The sequence below is a fragment of the Equus caballus genome, chromosome 21, assembly GCF_041296265.1.
Source record: "Equus caballus isolate H_3958 breed thoroughbred chromosome 21, TB-T2T, whole genome shotgun sequence".
Taxonomy (NCBI): Eukaryota; Metazoa; Chordata; class Mammalia; order Perissodactyla; family Equidae; genus Equus; species Equus caballus.
The window spans coordinates 14,743,514-14,765,084 of NC_091704.1; the positions used below are offsets into that span (position 1 = coordinate 14,743,514).

The 21,571-nt window shown below is 50.0% G+C and overlaps 1 protein-coding gene across 16 annotated transcripts; it reads left to right on the top strand.

Moving 5' to 3' along the window:
• Positions 1-225: 225 nt before the first annotated feature.
• CYP4F119 (cytochrome P450 family 4 subfamily F member 119) lies at positions 226-19,833 on the top strand. 16 transcript variants are annotated; one of them, XM_070246519.1, is made up of 13 exons: positions 226-344; positions 779-1,008; positions 6,384-6,528; positions 8,198-8,251; positions 8,344-8,471; positions 9,849-9,970; positions 10,697-10,967; positions 11,303-11,369; positions 11,547-11,676; positions 17,885-18,018; positions 18,099-18,163; positions 18,331-18,413; positions 18,688-19,833. In XM_070246519.1, exons 2-13 carry the CDS (start codon positions 811-813, stop codon positions 18,863-18,865), a joined length of 1,575 nt encoding a protein of 524 aa, XP_070102620.1. In that variant the 5' UTR covers positions 226-344; positions 779-810; the 3' UTR covers positions 18,866-19,833. The 16 variants fall into 16 exon arrangements, 12 of the variants coding, with proteins under 12 accessions (XP_070102620.1, XP_014590231.3, XP_070102624.1 ...); XR_011430444.1 differs by having other exon boundaries at positions 232-344; positions 18,099-18,200; XR_011430443.1 differs by having other exon boundaries at positions 246-344; positions 663-1,008; positions 18,099-18,200.
• The last annotated feature ends 1,738 nt before the right edge of the window (positions 19,834-21,571 follow it).

Consider the following 21,571-nt stretch of genomic DNA (forward strand, 5'->3'; position numbering starts at 1 on the left):
GGAAGGGCAGCTGCAGCTGTAAACTTGGGGCCCAGAGACACCTTTGCCCTCCCCTCAACTTGCCCCCTCCACCCCACGAGGAAGGTGCTGAGTCCTGAAGATCCAGCATCCACACTGTGTGGCCCTGAGCTGGTTCATAAGCCTCTCTTGACAACACTGGCTCCCCTCCCCCACCTCCATCTGGGCCTGCAGCCAGGTGGGGAGGAAGTAAGCAGGCGTGTTGGGATTGGCTGGCCCAGCCTGGCCCTGCCAGCCTCCCCCACTTCACAGGTTGGGCCTGAGACAAAGACTTCCCAGAAGCAGGGGAGAGGAAGTTGTGTGGGACAAACTGCTCCAGACAGAAGGTGCCAGGCTGGGGTCCAGGGCTGGAGGTGCCGGCCTGGGGTGGGGAGGGCGCTGCCCACGGCAGGGGTGGCTCCAGGGAGCTAGCTGGCTGGGACCAGGACGGTGGTTTCCTGTAACTGGAGCCTCTGGAAACTTCCCACTGATTTAGTTTGGGCCTCTCCTCCTTTTTCTCTCTTCCTCTTTATCTCTTCTCCCCTGTCTGTCTCTGTGTCTCTGTCTGTCTGTCTTTCTGTTTGTCTCTCTCTCTTCCTCTGGATTTCCATGGACCCCCTCCCCTCTCTGACCCCTTCTCTGAGCCCTCTCTGCCCTGGCCCCAGCCCTCACCATTCCTGCCCCTCGCTGTCCTGTCCCTCACACCCTTGGTCCTTGCCCTCTTTGTCAGCTGTCCGTCTCTGCGTCAAGCTCACCAATACTCGCTTTTCCTGGGCCCCAGGAGCTCGCCCTCCACCCCGTGTGCCCTGCAGGATGCCGCAGCTGAGCCTGTCCTGGCTGGGACTCGGGCCCGTGGCAGCCTCCCCGTGGCTGCTCCTGCTGCTGGGCGGGGCCTCCTGGCTCCTGGCCCGCGTCCTGGCCTGGACCTACACCTTCTATGACAACTGCTGCCGCCTGCGATGCTTCCCGCAGCCCCCCAAACGGAACTGGTTTTGGGGTCACCTGGGCCTGGTGAGTGTGGCAGCAGGAGGGGTCTGGGGCATCAGGGTGGGTGGACTTCCTGAGGGGTTGGGAATGGGGCTCAGGTTGGGCTGGGATCTAGGACAGCGGAAGTGAGAGGGAGGCTCAGGCGGCCCCTCCTTGCTCACTCACTAGTTCCTCTGCTCTACCATCCCACGCCTTTGCCACGTCCTTGTCCCCACCCCAAGCCTGCTCTGGATCCATTAGCGCAGCTCTGAGAGGCTCCCAGGGCGGGCTGCACAGTGCTGGGTCCCCTTGTGTCCCCAGTCTCCACCACTGAGCTTGAGGCCTCTTCAGGGCACTGTCCAGGGTCCGCTCGCTGCTGGCCTGTGTCTGACGGCCTCTGGCCGGTGTCTGCTCCTCTTGGGCTTCCACTGCCCCACAAGAATTAACTCAGACCTCAGCCCCCTTCCCCCCAGGACACAGCTGGGCTGGAGGTGAGATATGGGCAGTCTCTCCTTCTCCTCCCCTCCCTCCTGTCTTGCCTCCTACCCCCAAGATAGATCAGTGGGCCCTATCGCCCAACTTGGAAAGAAGTTGACCACTTACCCTTATGAAGGAGTCATTCTGGCCTCTGCCTTCATGGCCAAACCTCCTGGGAGGGGGCTCCTGGCTCACCATCGCAGCCTCATCCTCAGAGGACCGTCCCCTGTGCTCCGCCGGCCCGGTACTGCCACATTCCTCTTTGGATTTTGTCACCACGCGTAAAGGCATCGCCTCCAAAGCCACTGACCTGAGTGTCGCACTCTCTGACCATGGCCTCCTCTTCTTTCCAGCTTCTTTTTCCTTCTTTTTTTACCCTTTGGATCTTGCCGGGGTGTCCAGTCTGCTCTACACCCCAGTCCGACAGTTTCCTTCCAACCCCACTCCCTTGGACACATCCAGCTTAGATGCTCAGCCTTTGCACATGGGCTGAAGTCTCTTGCCTGTTGGGCTTTCCTTCACAGCCTCTTGGAAAACCTTTGCCCTGTCTGAGCTCAACCACCCAAGTCCTCTGAGCTCTTCTCCGTGATGATGTTAGAGAAGGTCACAAAACAGGACACAGGGGTGACATGTAAACTACCCCCTCCCACCTCCAAGGCACCTCGTTCTGCACCCAGACCTCCAGTCCACTCACTCTGCTGTCTCCTTGTGGACAAACACTAGTCTTCACTTGTTGCCTCCATTTCCCCGTTTGCTCCTCACCTGCTCCAGCCTGGTCCCCCACCTCTTCATGCTCCCCCAAGATGACCGTGACACCCAGGTTCCTAAATCCCATCTCATCCACTTCATGGCAGCTCTCTGACCTTGCTGATCACCCTGTCCTCTTGGAACCTCCTTTTCCTCTTGGTTCCAAGATGCCACCCTCGCCTGGTCTCCCTGTGGCCCCTCTGTCTCCCGTCTTGGCTCCTCCACCCCACCTTTCTATGTAGGGACCCCCTGGGATCCTAAGCCCTCGTCTGTCTCCTCTCTCTCCTGAGGCCACCTCGTTACCCAGGGCTCCAGCTCCTGAGTGGACCACCAGTTCCCTCTGTGAGTGAACTCACATTCACATCTCTCCTGAGCCCAAGGCTGCATGTCCAGCCCCATCCTCGTCTTCTCATGTGGAATCTCACACACACCTCATTTCAGCAAATCAGAGTCAGAACTCACGCCTCCTCCTGGATCCTGCCCCGTCCTCCGTGCAGCCCGTGCTTCCCATCGCCATGTCCCGTACTTTGGGGTCCCCTGACCCTCCTCTTCTCTCACTTGCACATCTGGTCCTTCAGCATGTCCGGCTGTGCTGCCTGCAGGATCTCTCCTCAGTCCGCCCCCTCTCTGCACGCTGCTGCCACCTCGGCTCCGTCCCTTGTCATCTTTCTCCCGGAAGCTTCTCCCAGCCTCCTTTCTGGCCTCCTTATCGCCACGCTTGTCCTCTGTCGCCCACTTTCTCTTTAGCCCTGGCGGCATTTCTCTGAAATTTAGTTTAGATCACACCACATGTCAACTGAGAACCATTCAATGACTGCCTGTCGCTCTGAAGACAAGGACTAAATGCTGCCCGGCGGGCCCTGCTGCCCCCGCCACCCACAGCCTGGGCACTCCGAGCCCCTGCTCTCCCCACGAGCCAAGCCCCCCCCAGAGCCTTTGCTCCTGCTGCTTCTCTGTCTGGAAGTGCTTCCCTTCTGCGGTCACCCGCTTGATCCCCCTTAACCTCCCATTTTCAGCTCACGTGTAACTGCCTTCTACAACCCTTTCTGGGCCCCTCAAAACTTAACCTCTGACTGGGCCCTGTTCATGCTGAGACAGTCAATTGTCCAACTGCTGCTTGATTATTTGTCTCTCCCACTAGACAGTAGCTCTGTGAGCAGACATGACATCTACAGTGCCCAGCCCAGGAGCTGACATACAGTAGACACTTAATAAATGTTGGCTGATGTTGTGGTTGAGGCCATGCCCCAGGCCTGGGAAAAACCTGCCATCACCTCCATTGGTTATCCAGGCCAAAGGGATGAGCGTCCAGCTCCTTCCCACCCCTTCCCCCAGACCAGCTTACTGCAGAACAGGATGACCCAGGTTTATCGCGAGGCGTTCCTGAGATTCTGGGTCTTGGGATGTTCTCACCATGCCCCGGGACAGCAGGGATGTTATACAGTTACTGCAGTTCTTCCTCCCCCTCCAATGGCTCGGCTGTGGAGGCCAGTCTTAGTCATCCCTCCTGCAGTCCCCCTTGCTGTGTGACCTTGGCAGAGTGGCTCTCCCTCTCTTGTCAATTTCTTCACATGCCTTGAATCTTCACCCCAGGGTCCTCGGAGAGCAGGGAGAGGGTGACAAGGTGGAATGACTTATGTTCACCTGCCTGGAGCACCTGGGGGTAATGGTGAGGCTTGGATGAAACATCCTGAGGGACTGGAGAGGAAACACCACTGGGAGGTGACCCACCCTCTTTTCATATTGGAGGACATAGGCTGAGTTTGTTCATCTGGAAATGGAACAATTGGTGGGTAGGCTGATAGGTTCAGGAGAGAGAGAGAGATGGAACACACTGGGAGAGATAGAGACAGACAGGACGCATTGTGAGAGATAGGCAGACAGAGAGGATGCACTGTGAGAGACAGAGAGACAGACAGGAGGCACTGTGAGAGATAGACAGATAGGACACACTGTGAGAGAGAGACAGACAGGACGCACTGTGAGAGACAGAGAGACAGACAGGACACGGTGTCAGAGATAGAGAGACAGACGAGATGCACTGTGAGACATAGATACACAGGATGCAGCGTGCATAGCGGCCAGCCCTCAGAAGGGGCTCATAGGTGGGAGCTGCCCTCCTGGTTGATGGTCAGAGTTCAGGCCCCTTCTCTGGCATCAGCCTGGGCTGGAGGGTCTTGGGACTGCAGACCCTTCACCATTCAAGTAACCAGAGGCCATGTGGAGTTGAAAATATGTGAGAATGAGCCCCTGGGTCTAGTCCTGAGTCCACCCTCCTGCCCACAAACCTCCCCCTTGAGCACCTCCCCCTGTGGCCGCCCCGTGGCTGCAATCACTCCCAGGATGAGGGAAATCCATCTTCTGGAGCCAAGGTCGGCCTCTGTGTGCAGAGCGTGTCTTCTCCCTGTGCCCTGGTTGCTCCCTTGGGACTTGGAGAGGCCTCAGGGACCCTCCTGCCCTGAGAGGAAAGGAGCAGCAGGAGCCTGGATTCCCCCATCCCTGCAGAATCTGGACACAGTGTCCACTGCAGAGGCTGCAGGGGGGACATGCCGTGGCTGCTTCTGGGGAGTGATGGCCCCTCCTTGCTTGCAGTTTCCCCCGACAGAGGAGGACTTGAGAGACGTAACTCAGCTGGTGGCCAACTACCCCCAGGGATTTGTGACCTGGATGGGCCCCTCTTGTCATTCTCTGCCATCCAAACATCACCTGTTCTGTCACCATCACCACAGATCCCCCCTGAGACATGATGGTGGGTACCGTAGCATCATTCAAGGGCTGCAAGCCCTCCCTGCCAAGCTTCTGTGACCCCTACAGGTTCAAAGGCCCCTCTTGTTCTAGGGTGCCCTTGGCCATCTTTTTCTTCTTTCTTTTATTTGCCACCCCCATTCTGGTGTTCGAGACACTGCTTGGTATCTGTGGGGAAATTCAGACCTGGCTCTTCCCTGGAGGAACCCTCAATCTTGAACACACAGAGCTAGACAGAGTCGCCTCCAATCTTGTTGTCAGGATGGGCCTGAGGGAGAGAGACAGGGGCTGGGGGACCACAGAGGGGAAGCAAGACTTCTGCCATTTGAGCAGTCTGGAGGGCTTCTTGGAGGAAGAGTTGTTGGAAGTGGGTCTGGAATGATGAGTATGAATTTTTTAAGAAAAGAAGAGAATGTGTATTCTATGGAGAGGAAGAGCCCACTCTAAGGCCTGGAGGTGAGAGAGCCAGCACCTGCAGTGCAGGTGGGGTGATCTGAGTGAGAGGCAAAGAAAAGTGGAGAGGGGAGCAGAGTGAGCAGGATTTCAAGACCACCCAGGGAGAGGTGATGGGTTCTGAGGGCGAGCCATGGAAGGTAGCGAAGAGGAGAAACAGATGAGGAGCTGGAGAGATGGACAGAGAAACAGGGTCAGGGAAAGAGAGAGATACAGAGAACGAGGGAGGGAAAGAGAGAGAGAGAAGGATGCAGAGACAGATAAATAGTAAAAGAAGCATGTATGTACAGAGATACAAACACATCTATCTATCAATTTATCCATCCATCCATCATCTAATCATCTCTCCATCTATCATCTAGTTATCTATCTACCCCTTCATCTATCTATCTATCTATCTATCTATCTACCCTATCTATCCATCTATCATTTATCCGTCTATCATCAAGTCATCATCTATCCATTATCTGTTTATCTATCCAACTATAAATCCATCGTCTATTCATCCATCATCTAATCATCTATCCATCCATCCATCATCTATCTTTCTTTCTATATATATCCAGCCATCTATCATTTATCCATCCACAATCTAGTCTTCTATCTATCCATACATACATTATCTATCTTTACATCCATCCATCTGTCCACCATCTATCCATCTATCTTGTACCTAATTGTCTATCTGTCTGTCTATCTATCCATCCATCATCTATCTGTCCATCCATACACTGTCTGTCTATCTATCTATTTATCTGCCTAAAGAAACAGAGAGATGTAGAGAGTGAGGGGACAGGAGAGGCATATAGATATATAGACACAAAAAAAGACAGAGACCAACAGAGAGAAGCTGCCTTAGTGAGATGGAGAGAGGTGTAGATCAATAATCCAGGCAGAAGAGGAGAAGGGAGTGCGTGGGGGTGTGGTGGGTAGGGTGGGTGCAGAGGGCAGTTGTCGTTTCTGAGGCCAGGTCTGGCCTCGTCCACTCCTTTCCCCAGGCGAAGAGCAACGAGGAGGGCTTGCGGCTGGTGGAGGACCTGGGCCACTACTTCCGTGACGTCTACCTCTGGTGGATGGGACCCCTCTACCCCATCCTGCGGCTCGTCCACCCTAAGTTCGTTGCCCCCCTGCTCCAGGCCCCAGGTATCTCTTCCAGGAGCCTCCGACCCCAGCCTCTTTCCTCCCTTTGCTTTCAGCCCTTCTTACCCCTGGACAGACCAGGCTGAGCAAGGGGAATGGACAGCGTCAACAGAGACCCAGCTATGCCACTAACCTGCTGGGTGATTCTGGGCAGGTCCTTGGCTCTCTCTGGTTGCCAAAATCTCTTTCATTTTTGAGTGGAGGAAACTCAATACTGTTGATCTAAGTAAAAAAGAGAATCTATTGATTGAAAAGCTCAGGGAGTGTTGTCTTCAGGCACAGCTGCATCCAGGTCTTCAAACAATGCCATTGGGAATCTGTCTTCATCTTTGTAGTTCTGTGTTCCTCTGTGATGGCTTCACTCTCCTGCTGGTAAAGATGAGTCCCAGAAGCTCAGCCCCCGTGGACAAGTGAACTCATTCCTCACAGACCCAGGGAAAGTTGCAGGATTCCATGAAATTGGCCTGGCTTGGGTCACAGGGACCAATTCCTCATCTAATCACTGTGACTTGGTTGACAAGGCTTAGGGCCATATGTCCAGCTCTGGAGCAGAGGATGGGGTGGCATGGCCACCCTTCTAACTACATGGAATGAAAGTGGAGAGACTGTGGAGTGCTAGTTCCAGGACATGGGATGGATGCTGGACAGGCAGATACCACAGATGACCATCCACCAGCATCCTTGCTAGGTGGGTATTTCCTGGGTGAGGAAGCTGAGGGTCAGGCACGCATAACGGCTTCTCAAGGTCACATAGCATGCTGACGTTTCCTTCTTAGTTCTATGTGTTCTCAGCTGCCCTGTCTGCCTCTGATGGGAGGGAGCCTAAGCTGAAAGGTGATTTGGGGCTGGGAAATGGCCAGACTATTGTGAGAGAAGATCCACCAGACCCCAGGGTGGTCAGCTGTGTCTGATTGGCCCTGGGGGGGCTGGTCTAGAGGCTGGAGGGAGCAGTGGCAGCTCTTCATGGTGGGTGGATCTCAGCATCTGATGGGGGCAGCATGCTCTGGTCTTTTTAAGGACAAGGGAGCCCTTGAACAAAAGCACTTAACAGCAAATATGGTGTGGAGGAGAATGCTGAGGAAGTCTGTGTCATACCTGGGCCATGTCTGGCACATTAATGGGACTGTAAATCCTGTCTAGGGCCCATCTGTGGCTCACACTGAGGTCATGTCAGATTGTCTCAGCCCCATGTTAGAGCATGCTGTGTCATGTCAGGGTGTGTCATACATGTTGTTTCATGTCAGTACGTGTTAACACATGGTGGGGTCATGTCAGATGTCTCAGGAGATATCAGATGGTGCTGACCAGACACGGTGTCCCAGGTCCCTATGAAGGCGTTTTGTAGAGTGCTGGGCTGTGCTCAGGTGTTTAGAACATGTTGGATCATGTAGGAGCCATGTCGAGCCATGCTGCGATGTGTTGTGCCATGTTGGGGTGCCTCTAAGCACTAGGGGTGCATCTGTGGGCTCTGCCTTTGCTCTACTCTGTGCTGCTGCCTGGTCTGGTCCCCCTTCACCTCACCCCTCCTCCCAGCTTCCTCTGCCCTTGGCCCCACTCCTTCTATGCTGGGCGTGGAGGGGGAGGGCAGACCCCTGGCCGAGGCTCCACCCCACCTCAAAAGTCCCTCCCCTCCCCCTCTCCATGGCCCCTGATGGCTTACCTCTCATGTCAGCTGCCATCGCACCTAAGGATATGTATTTCTACAGCTTCCTGAAGCCCTGGCTGGGTGAGTAACTATGGGCAAAGGGAGTTGGGGATAACCTTGGGGGCTAGAGGAAGACACTATCCTTCACTACTCCTTGTGGCTGCCTCTACTAGGGGACGGGCTCCTGCTGAGTGCTGGTGACAAGTGGAGCCACCACCGCCGCCTGCTGACACCTGCCTTCCACTTCGAAATCTTAAAGTCCTATATAAAGATTTTCAACAAGAGTGCAGACATCATGCACGTGAGTTCCTTGAACCCAGGGTCCCAGCTGGAGCCTTGGGAAACGGGGAGAGGCCTCAGACACACATCTGGAGTCCTGGCTCTGCTGGATGGCTTTGGGGTCATTGCTTTTTCTCTCCAAGCCTCATTTCCTTATCTGTAAAATGGGGATAATAATCCCTTCTTAAAGGGTGGTCAAGATGATGTAATGGATTCATGTTCCTGGCACATAGTAGGTACCCAGAAGGCTTTAGTTTCTAGCCTGCCTCACTGAAGCTCTGTATATTCAAGATAGTAATGATGAAGGTTGCATAGTAGCTCTTTCTGCATGACACACCACGGGCTTGAAAGAACTAGTGTCTGTTATTGCTCACAAGATGATGGGTCCATCAAGTCGTCTCATCTCAGCTGGAATCACTCATCTGTCTGTGGTCATGGATGGGTTTGGTGGGCAGCTCTGCTGATCCAGGCTCAGCTCTAATACGTGTTTGGGGCTTGACTGGCTGTCGTTTGTCGAGGGTGGCCTTGGTAGGACAAATGGATTCCTGCATTTGTCTCTCATCCTCCAGTAGGCTAGCCTAGGCTCAGTTGCATGGTGCAGACTGGGATCTAAGAGAGTGAGCAGAAAGATGCGGTACCTCTTGAAGCCTTGTTTCAGAACTAGCACACCATGATTTCCACCTTTTTCTATTGGCTGAAGCAGCTCAGATTCGAGAGGTGGAGAAAGAGGTTCTATCTCCTAATGGAAGAGCTGCAGAGTCTCACTGCAAAGGAATAGTGTATACGGAGGAACAAAGGAATGGGGACGTTTCTGTCGTCAGCTGCCGCTATGATAATGATGAAGATGATGATGATAGCTAACAGTGATTTAGTGCTTACCACATACCAGAAATGGTATTCAATGCCATGGCGTATGTTGTCTAATTTAATTTTCACAAGCGTATGAGGTAGAGATGATTATTATTGCCACATTATAGACGATGAAATGGAAGGTCAGAGAGGTTAGGGAGCTTGCCAGAGTTCACATAGCTAGTAAGTGAACTATGAGTGATGGACCTGGGATTCTAACCTGATTTGTCCAACACCAGAGAAGGTTATATTAAGTATTACTGAAGATTTGAGCGGTGGAGCCCAGAGGAGGGCTATGAACTGACCCAATGAACTGAACTTTCTGCTCTGCACACAGAGCTGGACCTTGAACCCAGGCCACCTGACCCCCAGCTGTGGGGTCTTCATGTCCTCATGGTAATAGCGTCCACTCCCACTCATGCCTGCTTCTCCAGGGGAGGGGTGCCTGGGGCCAAGAGACTGGGTCTTGGGAGCCTGTCCTGGTGTTGGGTTGGGGCGTGGCTCAGGGGAGGCCCCATCCCATCCCCGGCTCTGCCCCTTCTCTGTCCAGGCCAAGTGGAAGCGCCTGGCCTCGGAGGGCAGTGCCCATCTGGACATGTTTGAGCACATCAGCCTCATGACCCTCGACAGTCTGCAGAAATGTGTCTTCAGTTTCGACAGCAATTGCCAGGAGTGAGTCCTGGCCCAGGGCCTCGGAACATGGGCCATAGATGCAAGGGAACAGACAGAGGGAGGACTGACCAGGGCAATCAGAAGGGCCTTCCTGGAGGAGAAGGGTCCGAGCCGGACACTGAAGCAGGGAAGGGGAAAGAGAGAGAGCAATCCTTTTGGGTAGGTAGAAATGTTTGATACAGGCCAGGAGGCTAGGACGAGCAGAGTGTGTACAACAATGTAGAGACGCCTGGGAAATAGGATTGGAGGTGTAGGCAGGGGTAGATCTTAATGACATTCAAAAGCCAGGCAAAGGAATATGAACTTGATCCTAAGGTTTCCAAGGAGCCATGGAAGGTGTTTGAGCAGATGAGGATCATGGTCAAAGCTGAGCTTGGACATCTGACTCTAGAGAAGACTTGTGTAGACACAGGATGCAAGGAGACCATGGAGAGGAGTAGGCCTGAACTTGGTGGAGAAAATGCAGCAGATTTGGGAGAAACTGAGGAAGAATGGGCAGGATCAGATATTGTGTAGGAGAAAGAGGAGATGAATGTGATTCTCAAGCTTTGCCCTGGTGTCTAGGACATGAGACAGCTCACAGATATGGGAGGCAGAGAGAAGCATGATGAGGGCACTCTTTTATGGATGGCATGTGGTCCTGGGTTTCTGGCTGGGAGGTGCTCCTAGGGTTTCCCATGAGTTGAGAAGCTGCTTCATAATGCTCTCTCTGGCCTGGGCCTGCAGGAATCCCAGCGAATATATTGCTGCCATCTTGGAGCTCAGTGCTCTTGTGACAAAACGGCACCACCAGATCTTCATGCGCATGGACTTCCTGTACTACCTCACTCCCGATGGGCGGCGCTTCCGTAGGGCCTGTGACCTGGTGCACGACTTCACAGATGCTGTCATCCAGGAGCGGCGCCGCACTCTTTTTAGCCAGGATTCGCATGACCTCCTCAAGGCTAAGGCTAAGACCAAGACTTTGGACTTCATCGATGTGCTCCTGCTGGCCAAGGTGGGCTTCTCTGGGATCTGAATTCAAGAGGTAGGATGGACCTTGATTTCAAATGTCAGATAGGAGAACTTAGATTTGATGCAGAGGGTGCTAGTGAAGGTGTATGAGGAAGGAAGGGACAGGTCAGAGATAAGTTTTAGGCATGACTCCGTAGAAGGCTGCCTGGAAGGAGTAAGGAGGAGGCAGGAGACCAGGGAGGAGGCTTGTGGGGTGGGCTCTGGAGATGATAAGAGAAGGATCCCACTTGGATGATGGAGCTTCAGGGACTGTTCAGGTTAGACTCAGGCACCCTCAGAGCTGGTGTGATTCAAAGGGTCTTCTTGTCCTTTCTCCAGGATGAAGATGGGAAGGAACTGTCAGATGAGGACATCCGAGCTGAAGCTGACACCTTTATGTTTAGGGGTGAGAATACAGAAGGGGCAGGGGTCTTTCTATCCCAGGGACTTGGCTGGTGGTCCCTGGACAACCTTGTCACCCTCCATCCTCCCCATTCTCACTGAGGGCCTTAATGTAAGGACGCTGTCCACCTTCTGGTGCTGAAGCCTCCCAGAAACCCAAACTTGTCTGGCTGCCTCTCAGGACATGACACCACAGCCAGCGGCCTCGCCTGGGTCCTGTACAACCTCGCGAGGCACCCAGAGCACCAGGAGCGCTGCCGGCAGGAGGTGCGAGAGCTCCTGAGGGACCGTGAGCCTAAAGAGATTAAGTGGTGAGTGCAGGTGCACATGGTCTGTTCCTGAACCCCTCTGTCATTTCTACTTAGTGGGAATAGGAGCAGAACCCACAGGTAGGGTCTGGTACCCAGCCTGGAGAGCAGGAGAAAGTTTGCAGACTTTTGAGACAGAAAGATCTGAGTGTCCACACTTATTGCCCCACTAACTTGCTATGTGACTAATAAAATCAATTCTCTTTTCTTCATGCCACTTTCCTCCTCTGTAAATTGGCAGGGAGGGTGGGGAGTCTCTCCCCCACAGAGCTGCAGCAATGTGTGTAGAACAGATGCCACTCAGAATGGATTCAGTAAATGCACTTCTCCCCTCTCTTTTTTTCTGCCTGTTGTTGCATTTTTTCCCCAAAGAGCCAAGCTGCCCTTAATTTTTATTCTCTTCTCCAATTCCCGCCTAATAGTCTATTCCAGGGGTTTGCAAGAGGTCTTTGGGAGTAAAAAATCATCCATCTCCTCATTCAGTAAACATATCCTTTCCCAACTGCCCTTTCCCAACTCAGTGTCCAGTTCTGTTCTAGTCCTCCCTGGGCAGGGCTGGGCAGAGAGGAAAGGAGGTGAGGCTGGGTAGTGGAACAATGAATACAAATTCACCACTAGATGTGGATAGTGGACAGTGCTCCAGGCCAAGGGGATGGCTTCTGCAAAGACCAGGACAGAAGCGTGCAGGAGTGAGCCTGGCAGTTTGAGGGGAAGTAACAGTGGTTGTATCCTTATGAAATTTACAGTATGAGGAACAAGAGGGGCTCCCGAAGAGGCTGGAGCTGGAAACAGAAACCCCTCTTGGAATGCTTTGGAAACCATGTTACGAGTTTCCAAACCTGTCAGTTCAAGTCCTTTGAAAAGCCAATACCAGATAAAAGATAAGTTGGCAGAGATGCTGCCTTTAGGGGAGTCTCACATTGGGCAGAAATGGTAAGGCAATAGTGGCCACTGGGCTCAGTCTTCGGCTGGGAGCTGCCCAGGTAGCTGTGGTGTTGGCTGGAATGCTGCAGCAGGGCCTGGAGACCCTATAGCTGGAGGCTAAAAGCTAAAAGCACTCCTTGTAGCTGTACAGCATTCTTTCTGGAAGGGAGGTCCATGACTAATGCAAGAGGGCAATGGGAGCCATGGGAGATCTTTGAGTATAGGAGGGACGGGTCGGATATGGGTATTAGAAACATCTTTCTGCAGCTACAGGGGCAAACTGGGGTGGAGGTCGGGGAGAGCTGGGGCCTAGCGGGCCAGGGGGAAGATTCTGATCCAAGGGCTGAAGGACAGTGAGGAGGTGTTGGACTGGACAAACACTTTGGAGGTAGTGCCCTCAACTTCAAGGCTTTGCTTAGCACAGCAGTCCTGTGAGTTGGAGAAATGTTTTTGTGCTTCTCCCAACTTCAAAAAATTATGCATTTGATAAAAATGTACATAGTACAAAATGGTTTACAGTGAATATAAGCCTCCTTCTTTTTTTTCTCCCAATTTTATTAAGATATAATTGACATATAACATTGTATAAGTTTAAGGTGTGCAACATGATGATTTGGTACATGGATATATTGAAAAATGAGTACAGTAGGGTGGGTTAATGCACCTAACACCTCTCTCTCTCTTTTTTTTTTTTTAGATTAAAAAAATTTTTTTCCTTTTTCTCCCCAAAGCCCCCCGGTACATAGTTGTATATTCTTCGTTGTGGGTCCTTCTAGTTGTGGCATGTGGGACGCTGCCTCAGCGTGGTTTGATGAGCAGTGCCATGTCCCCGCCCAGGATTCGAACCAATGAAACACTGGGCCGCCTGCAGCGGAGCGTGCGCACTTAACCACTCAGCCACGGGGCCAGCCCCCTAACACCTCTCTCTTATGCCAGCACCCCAATCCCATGGTCGCCTTCGATGGTTTCCTGTGTCCTTCAGACGATGTTCAGTCTATAACCACGTTTATCTGTTCACAGTCTTTCTTACTCACTCATTCATCTGTCTTGTCGCTCTACAAATGAGAGTATACACAGAGCATTCAGGCATGCTCATCGAAAATATAACTTCAAGATCCTTTCATTTTTTTAAATAAAATATAAGTTTCAGAAAATTAATTTTGAGTTGCAAAATCAATATTGAGAAGAAGGGGCCGGCCCCATGGGTGAATGGTTTTCGCACGCTCCACTTCAGCGGCCCAGGGTTTCCCTGGTTTGGATCCTGGGCACGGACATGGCACCACTCACAGGCCACGCTGAGGAGGCGTCCCACATGCCACGACTAGAAGGACGCACAACTAAATATACAACTATGTACTGGGGGGATTTGGGGAGAAAAAGCAGGGAAAAGTAAAAGAAGATTGGCAACAGTTAGCTCAGGTGCCAATCTTAAGAAAAAAAAATAATAGGAAGAAGTCTATTTTTTGTGCACAAAATGAAACATCATGGAGAAGATTAGTTTCAACTTTGTTGCCCTCTCCCCAAGCCTAGTTCCTTCTCTGTCTCCTGAGGGGTCTCTAGAGACATCAGTCTGTCATATGTCGTTTCAGACCTTTCTTTTCTCTTGGAATGTCTATGTATGTATATACTGTTGCAGTTTAAGAGAAATACACGCATGCCCACACACTTGCTCACTTGTTCTTCTCACTCAACAGCGTGTCTTAGGGCTCCTTTTTCTGAGTGCTGCACAGCATTGCAGTTTACTCAGCTCATCCCTCTATGGAGGATGTATATGAAAATATTTGCAATTATAACATATTGCCAAATTGCCTTTCGGCATCTCTGTACTGATTTACCCTGTAGTGTGATAGGACCAGTGATCCCTATTTCCTTTTTGATAGCTGTGTAGAATTCCACCATATGGATGTACCATAATTTATTTAAACATTTCCTTATCAATGGACATTAGTATAGTTTTGTAGTATACTATAGTCTTTTGCTGTAGCAAACATGATGTAGTGAACATCCATGTATGCTGACCTTTGCTTACATATGTGGGTGTCTCTCCAGAACAAATTCTTAGAAGTAGCATTGCTGACTCAAAGACCATTTGAGTTTTGCAACTTAATAGCTCACAGCAAATCCACTCCTCCAAACAGATTTTGAGAGTGCCAATTATCTTGCATCCTCACCAACAGTGCGCATTATAAAACTTTAAATCACCAACAGTGTGCATTATGAAACTTTAAAACTGTAGCCAATCTGATAGGTGAAATATAATACTTTGTTATTTTAATGAGCATCACTTTAAGTATGGGTAAAGTTGAGCACTGTTTTCACATGTTGATCAGCAATGCATTTCTTTTTTTGTGAAGTTTCAGTTTGCATAATTTGTCCTTTTTACATTGAGCTTTTTTCTAGTTTTTTTCATATTGGTTTATAAGTGTTCTTTAAATAAAAAGAAAATTACTTCTTTGTCTGTTATGCAAAAATTATCCCCGAGAGTGTCTTTTGACTTTATTTTTGGTTTTGGTTCATTTTCTTGTAGTCACATTTATTAACTTTTTTCTTTTCTTTTCTTTTTTTTTTTTTTGGTGAGGAAGATTGGCCCTGAACTAAGATCTGTTGCCCATCTTTCTCTTTTTGCTCGAGGAAGATTTGCCCTGAGCTAACATCTGTGCCAGTCTTCCTCTACTTTATATGTGGGACACTGCCACACTGTGGCTTGATGAGCGGTGTGTAGGTCTCTGCCTGGGATCCGAACCCACGAATCCTGGGCCACCAAAGCAGAGTGTGCATACTTAACTACTATGCTACTGGGCTGGCCCTAACTTTTTTCTTTTATAGCTTCTGGGTTTTTAAAAAAATCATGCTTGGAAAAGACTTTCACACTCTAATACTAAACTGTAAAACTCTTGTTTATTTTCTTCTAATGGGTTTATTTATTTAAAAAAATATTTTATTAAAAATTTAATTTTGTTTATATAATACTTTTGTTTTTATCTTTTATATTTAATGCTTTGTTCCATATGAAATCCATTGGTATAACTACTGAGGTAGGAATCTTTTTTCCTCCAAATGGCTAATTGTCTCAAAATAATTTAATGAATATTTTGTATTTGTCTTAGAATTTTTAATAATAGCAGCTTCATGATAAACTAAATTAATTTATATATTTGGGTTTATTTCTGTACTCTACTCTGTTCTATTTATTTATATATTCATACATAAGCACCAAGAAGTGTTCATTATCATACTTTAAAAAACATTTCATACTTGATAAAGTATGTTCTGACGGAGTATGAATAACTTGATAAAGTTTGCCCCATCTTATTAATTTGTTTTTACAAATTTTTTCTTGCATTCTTATTTTTCCATTTGAACTCTATGATCGGGTTGGGTAGTTCAAAAAATACTCTTGAAAATTTTAATTAATTAGCTTTTTGGACCTCAGGTGCGAAGGATGGAGTTGACCATGTCCCCCAATTTATGACTAATTGTCATCATTTTTTCATGCAATATTTATTCATTCCCATTCAGCCCAACTCTCCACTTTCAGTTCTCCACCAATATGATTCGAGAGAGCTTGATCCTTTTATTTGCATAATTTCTTGTTTTGGGTGGATGTATTTTAAAATTCACAAATACTACAGATCTCATGCTGGTTCTCACCTTTTCCAGAAGCATAGCACTACGATTTCATTAGATTTTATCATCCATGGTCTATGTACACTTTAGATTATTGCTTGGAGCCATCATATAGTACTTCCCTCTCCAATCCCTTACAGCTGAATACTCAGGCTGCTTCCATCTCATCACTGCAGTGAACACTTTGTACATGTGTCTATCACCTGTCTGAGAATCTCTCTGGGATCTATACCTGGGAGCCAACTTGCTGGGTCGTAAAACACACGTTGCCTTTCCCTGACGATACTGAAGCCCTCGAGCATGGCAGCCCCTGTCCACACCTCCACTATCAGTGCTTGAAGTCCCTCTACCCCCACACCTCTTCGTCATTGCCCACCTTGTTAGCTGTTGCCTTGAATAGGTGTGAAGCAACATCTCATTGCTATACAATTTCCATTTCTCTGAGAACCAATGACTGAGCATCTCTTCACGTTTTAAATCTCTTGTGTTTGAGCTTCTGTGAATTCCTAGATCATGTCCTCTGCCTACTTTTCTCTTGAGTCACATCTGTCATCTCTCTTGTTGATTTGCAGGAATTTCTTGTATATTCAAGATATTGTTCTAGATCTATATATTTATTGCAGATATCTACAGTGAATCTCTCATCTGATTTTTTTTTGGTCCGTGGTGTCTTTTATTAAACAGAAATCCTTAATTTCAATGCATATTTATTCATTTTTTTGTCTTCCAGTTTGAGCTTTTGGGGTTTTATTTAAGAATTCCTTCCTACTCCTACGTCACAAAGATGTCGCCTAGGTCATCTTCTTTTAACCTAATTGTCTTACCTTTCACATGTGAGAGGAGACAGCATCCTGTGTATGAAGTAGATGAGGATCTAGTTCTTTCTGTTTCCACATCACCAGTTGTCCGAACCCTGTCTACTAAACTATCCATCCGTCCAGTGGTTTGTGGGGCCTCCTTCACCAGATGCGAAGTTTTCATCTAACCACGTGCAGTATCTGAGTTCTCTATTTTGTTCCATGAGTTTGTTTTCCTGTTCTTGCAATAATACTACACCGTTTTTTTTTTTTTAAATTACTTCACTTTGGTAATAGATCTTAATATCTGGTAGGTTGAGTTCTCTTTCTTTGACCTTTTATTTTTAAAATGACATAGCTCTTGAAGTTGAATCCTTTCAAACTGAATAAGATTACCAAGTTCCAAAAAAAAGAAAAAAAAGCCAGCTAGGATTTTATTGGATTGCATTGAATGTATTGATTAGTTTACAAATAATTGATACCTTTATAATATTAGGTCATCCCAACTTAGAGTGTGGAGGGGATCCTATTCATTCAAATAACTTCATAAGCCCATTATAGAGATTACTTTTTTTTTGCTTTTTAATTATATAATTCAAAAAACTTTTTTAAATGCAAATATATTAACACTTTTAAGGATACCCTATGAGTATTGTGTTTTCCTCAGAAATGTTTCTAAAGTTTTCTTCTACTAACTTTCGTGGTATTAATTTTCTAATGCTTCAATCCTTGGTCCATGTGGAACTTATCCTGTTATAGGAGTGAGGGTCAGAGGAAGGTGGAGAGAGGGTCTAACGGGGCAGGAGGAGGGCTGAGGGGTCTCTGTCTTGGCTCTCTGGATAATTGTTCGGGGGTTTCCTTAGGGACGACCTGGCCCAGTTGCCCTTCCTGACCATGTGCATCAAGGAGAGTCTGCGGTTGCATCCCCCAGTCGCGGCCATTTCCCGCTGCTGCACCCAGGACGTTGTGCTCCCGGATGGCCGGGTCATCCCCAAAGGTGCCCTCAACGTCAAGGGGAGGAGGGTATTGGTCCCATGAGGGGAGACCAGGTCCCGACGACCCTCTCTTCCCCCATAGGGAACATGTGTGTCATCAGCATCTTCGGGATACATCACAACCCGTCAGTTTGGCAGGACCCTGAGGTGCGGCCCTTCCCCGCTTCTCCATGCCCAGGACCTGGTGAGGGGGCGGGGTCCTGACCGGGGAAATCACAGGCTTCGCCTTCTCTGCATGCACACTTGTCTTTTCTGGGGGCGTCGGGTGTCCTGAGAAACCCCACCCAGCAGCCCTGTCTTGGCCTCGCCCGCAGGTCTATGATCCATTCCGCTTCAACCCAGAAAACCCCCAGAAGAGATCACCCCTGGCTTTTATTCCCTTCTCTGCGGGGCCCAGGTGAGGGCAGGGGGTGTCTGAGGCGAGGATGGGATGAGGGTGGTAGGGGCATTCAAAGGATGTGCAAGCCCTCGTGGGGGGCCCAGGCTTCACTCTCCCTGCGGGTGGGGATGGGGGGGTCCCAGGACAGGTTCCCACGCGACGGTGCAGGGATGGGGGTCCCGGGACAGGTTCCGGCGCGATGGTGCGGGGATGGGGGTCCCGGGACAGGTTCCGGCGCGATGGTGCGGGGATGAGGGTCCCGGGCGCCGTCGAGCCCCCACTCCCGCCGCAGGAACTGCATCGGGCAGACGTTCGCCATGACGGAGATGAAGGTGGTCCTGGCGCTCACGCTGCTGCGCTTCCGCGTCCTGCCGGCCGGGGAGGAGCCGCGCCGGAAGCCGGAGCTGATCCTGCGCGCCGAGGGCGGACTGTGGCTGCGGGTGGAGCCGCTGAGCGCGGGCCCCCAGTGACCCGCGGCCTCCCGACCCGGGAGCCACCCCGACCCCACACCTCACTGTGCAGATTCCCAGGAATAAATCTGTGCTGTCACCTCTGCCCCAGCCTATCGGGAGCCAGCAGGGGGCGGTGTTGGCTGCGGGGGATGGGGAGGGGACGTGGTGGGTGGAGGCGGGGCGGTGTCTCTGAGGCCGATGCCCTGCCTGCCTCTCCCGCTGACCACAGGGACCCACGCCGCTCAAGGGTTCTTCTAGAAACCAACGAGGGACTTCATCCTGTGGGCAGTAGGGAGCTGTGGGAGGTGTCTGAGCAGGAGGGGGCCAGGGTGGAGGACGGACGTAAGGGGCACTTTTGAGGCTCTGAGTCACGGAGGAGAACCTGTGCTCTGAGCACTCTGACCTCGGTTCCATCTCCTAATATACCCAATCTTTCCTCACCTCAGAACCCTTCGCTGTGTATCTGTGGTTACTGTGTTACTGTCTTGACTTGAACATGACAAGCCGGATGCTTTATAGTGTGTTGTGTTGTCTGTCCCTGTTGCAGTGTCTGCTGTTTTTGCTGGTTTTCACTCCTAGGGTCAGTGTTCTTGTGTGCCTGGTTACCACTGCCGGGGTAGTGGCTGCCATATTTGAAATAATATCCGTCGAATTTGAAGGAGGCAGCTTTCTGTAAGAGGAATCCTAGGAGCCGTGCTGGGTGAGGATGAAGTTAAATGAAGTTCAAGGCTCATGGTGCCCAAGGCCACCAGGAAGATTAAAGTCAAGCCGCAGTGACACTTGCAGGCTCCTCCTCTTCCATTTGCTGTCATACTGAGGGTGGAGCTTTGTGAGGTCTCCACCAACATGAGGAGCGCTCCCCTCCTGGCCTCTCCCTGGGCTCTGCCTTTTCTCTCCCCACCACGAGGACATCCAAACAGGGATTCACATTTTCTTGGCTGGAGAAATGCCTCCAGGGTAATAAAATGAACATAATGTTCATTTTATCTCTGGGTTCCTGTTTTCATTTGAGTAGTGTCTTCCTATTTCTTTACTGTCTTTTCAGGTCGTTATTCATTTAAGAAACTGGGAAGGTATCCAGCTTTGAGAGTTGTTTTTAGAAACCTGAAAGTTTAATCCAAGTAGCCTGGCTTTCCATTCATGGAAAACAGAAGTCTCAATTGGGATTTTAAGTGGTCCTGGTCCAGTTATGACTCCACTCTTGCATGTAGTAGGAATGGTGGTTGCCTTTAAGCGTATAGATTTCCAGGCCATAAGAGCCCGCAGCAGGTTAAGGGGAGGCCTGCACATCACCCAGACTCTGGACTCTGGGCTGAACGGAGGCAGCAGGTGGACTTTGGGTTTGACTCCCTTGGGATGTTGTGAGTGTGTTCCTTGTATAGGAAGCAGGGTACACACGGGATGTTTTGGTAGTCAACAGGACGGCCTGTTCGGGGACTGCTAATTGTGTATCAGGATACGCATTTTGCTCTCTTAGAATCCTTAGTTTTTAGGTATGTGCATGGCTGGCTGTAACACAAATCATACCTGAAGGCTTTTCTTGAAGGTAGACTGGTTAAAGAACTGTACCGTGTCCCATATGGAGAAGTCAAAGACTACATGGTAATTCCGGGAACCTTCTTGAAGAGACAGCTGAGATGCTCTCCCTGTCCAGTCTTCCCCTCTCCTCCTTCCTGTTGCGTGGACCATTGAGGTGGTGACTGGAGCTCCATCTTGGGTCACAAGGACAAGACTACTCTTTGGAGCAGGTGGAGCAGACACCTCGATGCCATCAGGGTCAAATGACCCTGGATCAACCACACCCTGGAGTTGTACTACCAACGTCACAATCTCAGTCTGCTCTTTAGCAGCTGTGTGGCTTGTGGAGAATTGTTTCTCTCTCTGAGCCTCAGTTCTTTTCCTGTGAAGTGTAGGCACTTTACCACACTGCTGTGGAGACTGAATAAGCAGGCATACACAGCATGACTGCGTTAATATCTGGTGGGCATCAGCACTCAGTGAGGGTTACTTTCCTCCCTTTCGACCCTCTTTTTGTATCCCATCCTAAAATTTAAAATGTTTTAAAGTCGTGAAGCTTACATTTAAGTTTTGAGGAATGTGGCACCCAGATGTTGAAGAGACGTATGATTGGAAGATTCAGTGAGTCCAAAATATCCATAGTTATGTCTGAGAAATTACAAGGGCGTTCGATGTGAAGCTGGCCTGAAGCTAGGAAGTGAAAATGGTTTTTTCGCTCAGAGAAGCATGACCCGGACTTCATTTTAGTCTGGACATTCCAGGAAGCGGGGTTCACGCTGGTCTGCAATAGGGAGAGGAATGTGGAGGGGATGGGAATGAGGCTGTTTCCTTCAGCACCTGGCACAGCGGCCGTCCCTGGACTGGCTCCTGTCAGGCTGTAGCGGGTCCGGGGGTACAGGGTACAAGTCTCAGAGCCTGTCAGGAGCCCACAGATCGAGGGCCTGGACTGGTTGGGTAAGAAGCACATGAAAAGTTGCTCAACATCACACCCACTAGGGAAATGCCAATCAATGCCACAGTTGATACCACTTCACAACCACTAGGATGGCAAGAAAATAAAAAAGGGGAAATAACAAGTGTGGATGAGGATGTGGAGTGATTGGGACCCTCAGACACTGCTGGTGTGAATGTAAAATGGTGCAGCCATGAGGGAAAACCGTTTGTTGGTTCCTCTATAAATTTAACCTAGAATTACCATATGACCCA

Excerpts from the sequence above, each read along its gene's own strand:
- CYP4F119 (XM_070246524.1), top strand. The coding sequence starts at position 607 with ATGGACCCCCTCCCCTCTCTGACCCCTTCTCTGAGCCCTCTCTGCCCT. Across the intron at positions 11,677-17,884 it reads GAGCCTAAAGAGATTAAGTG|GGACGACCTGGCCCAGTTGC; the intron begins GTGAGTGCAGGT and ends GGGTTTCCTTAG. Across the intron at positions 18,414-18,687 it reads CCCTTCTCTGCGGGGCCCAG|GAACTGCATCGGGCAGACGT; the intron begins GTGAGGGCAGGG and ends CTCCCGCCGCAG.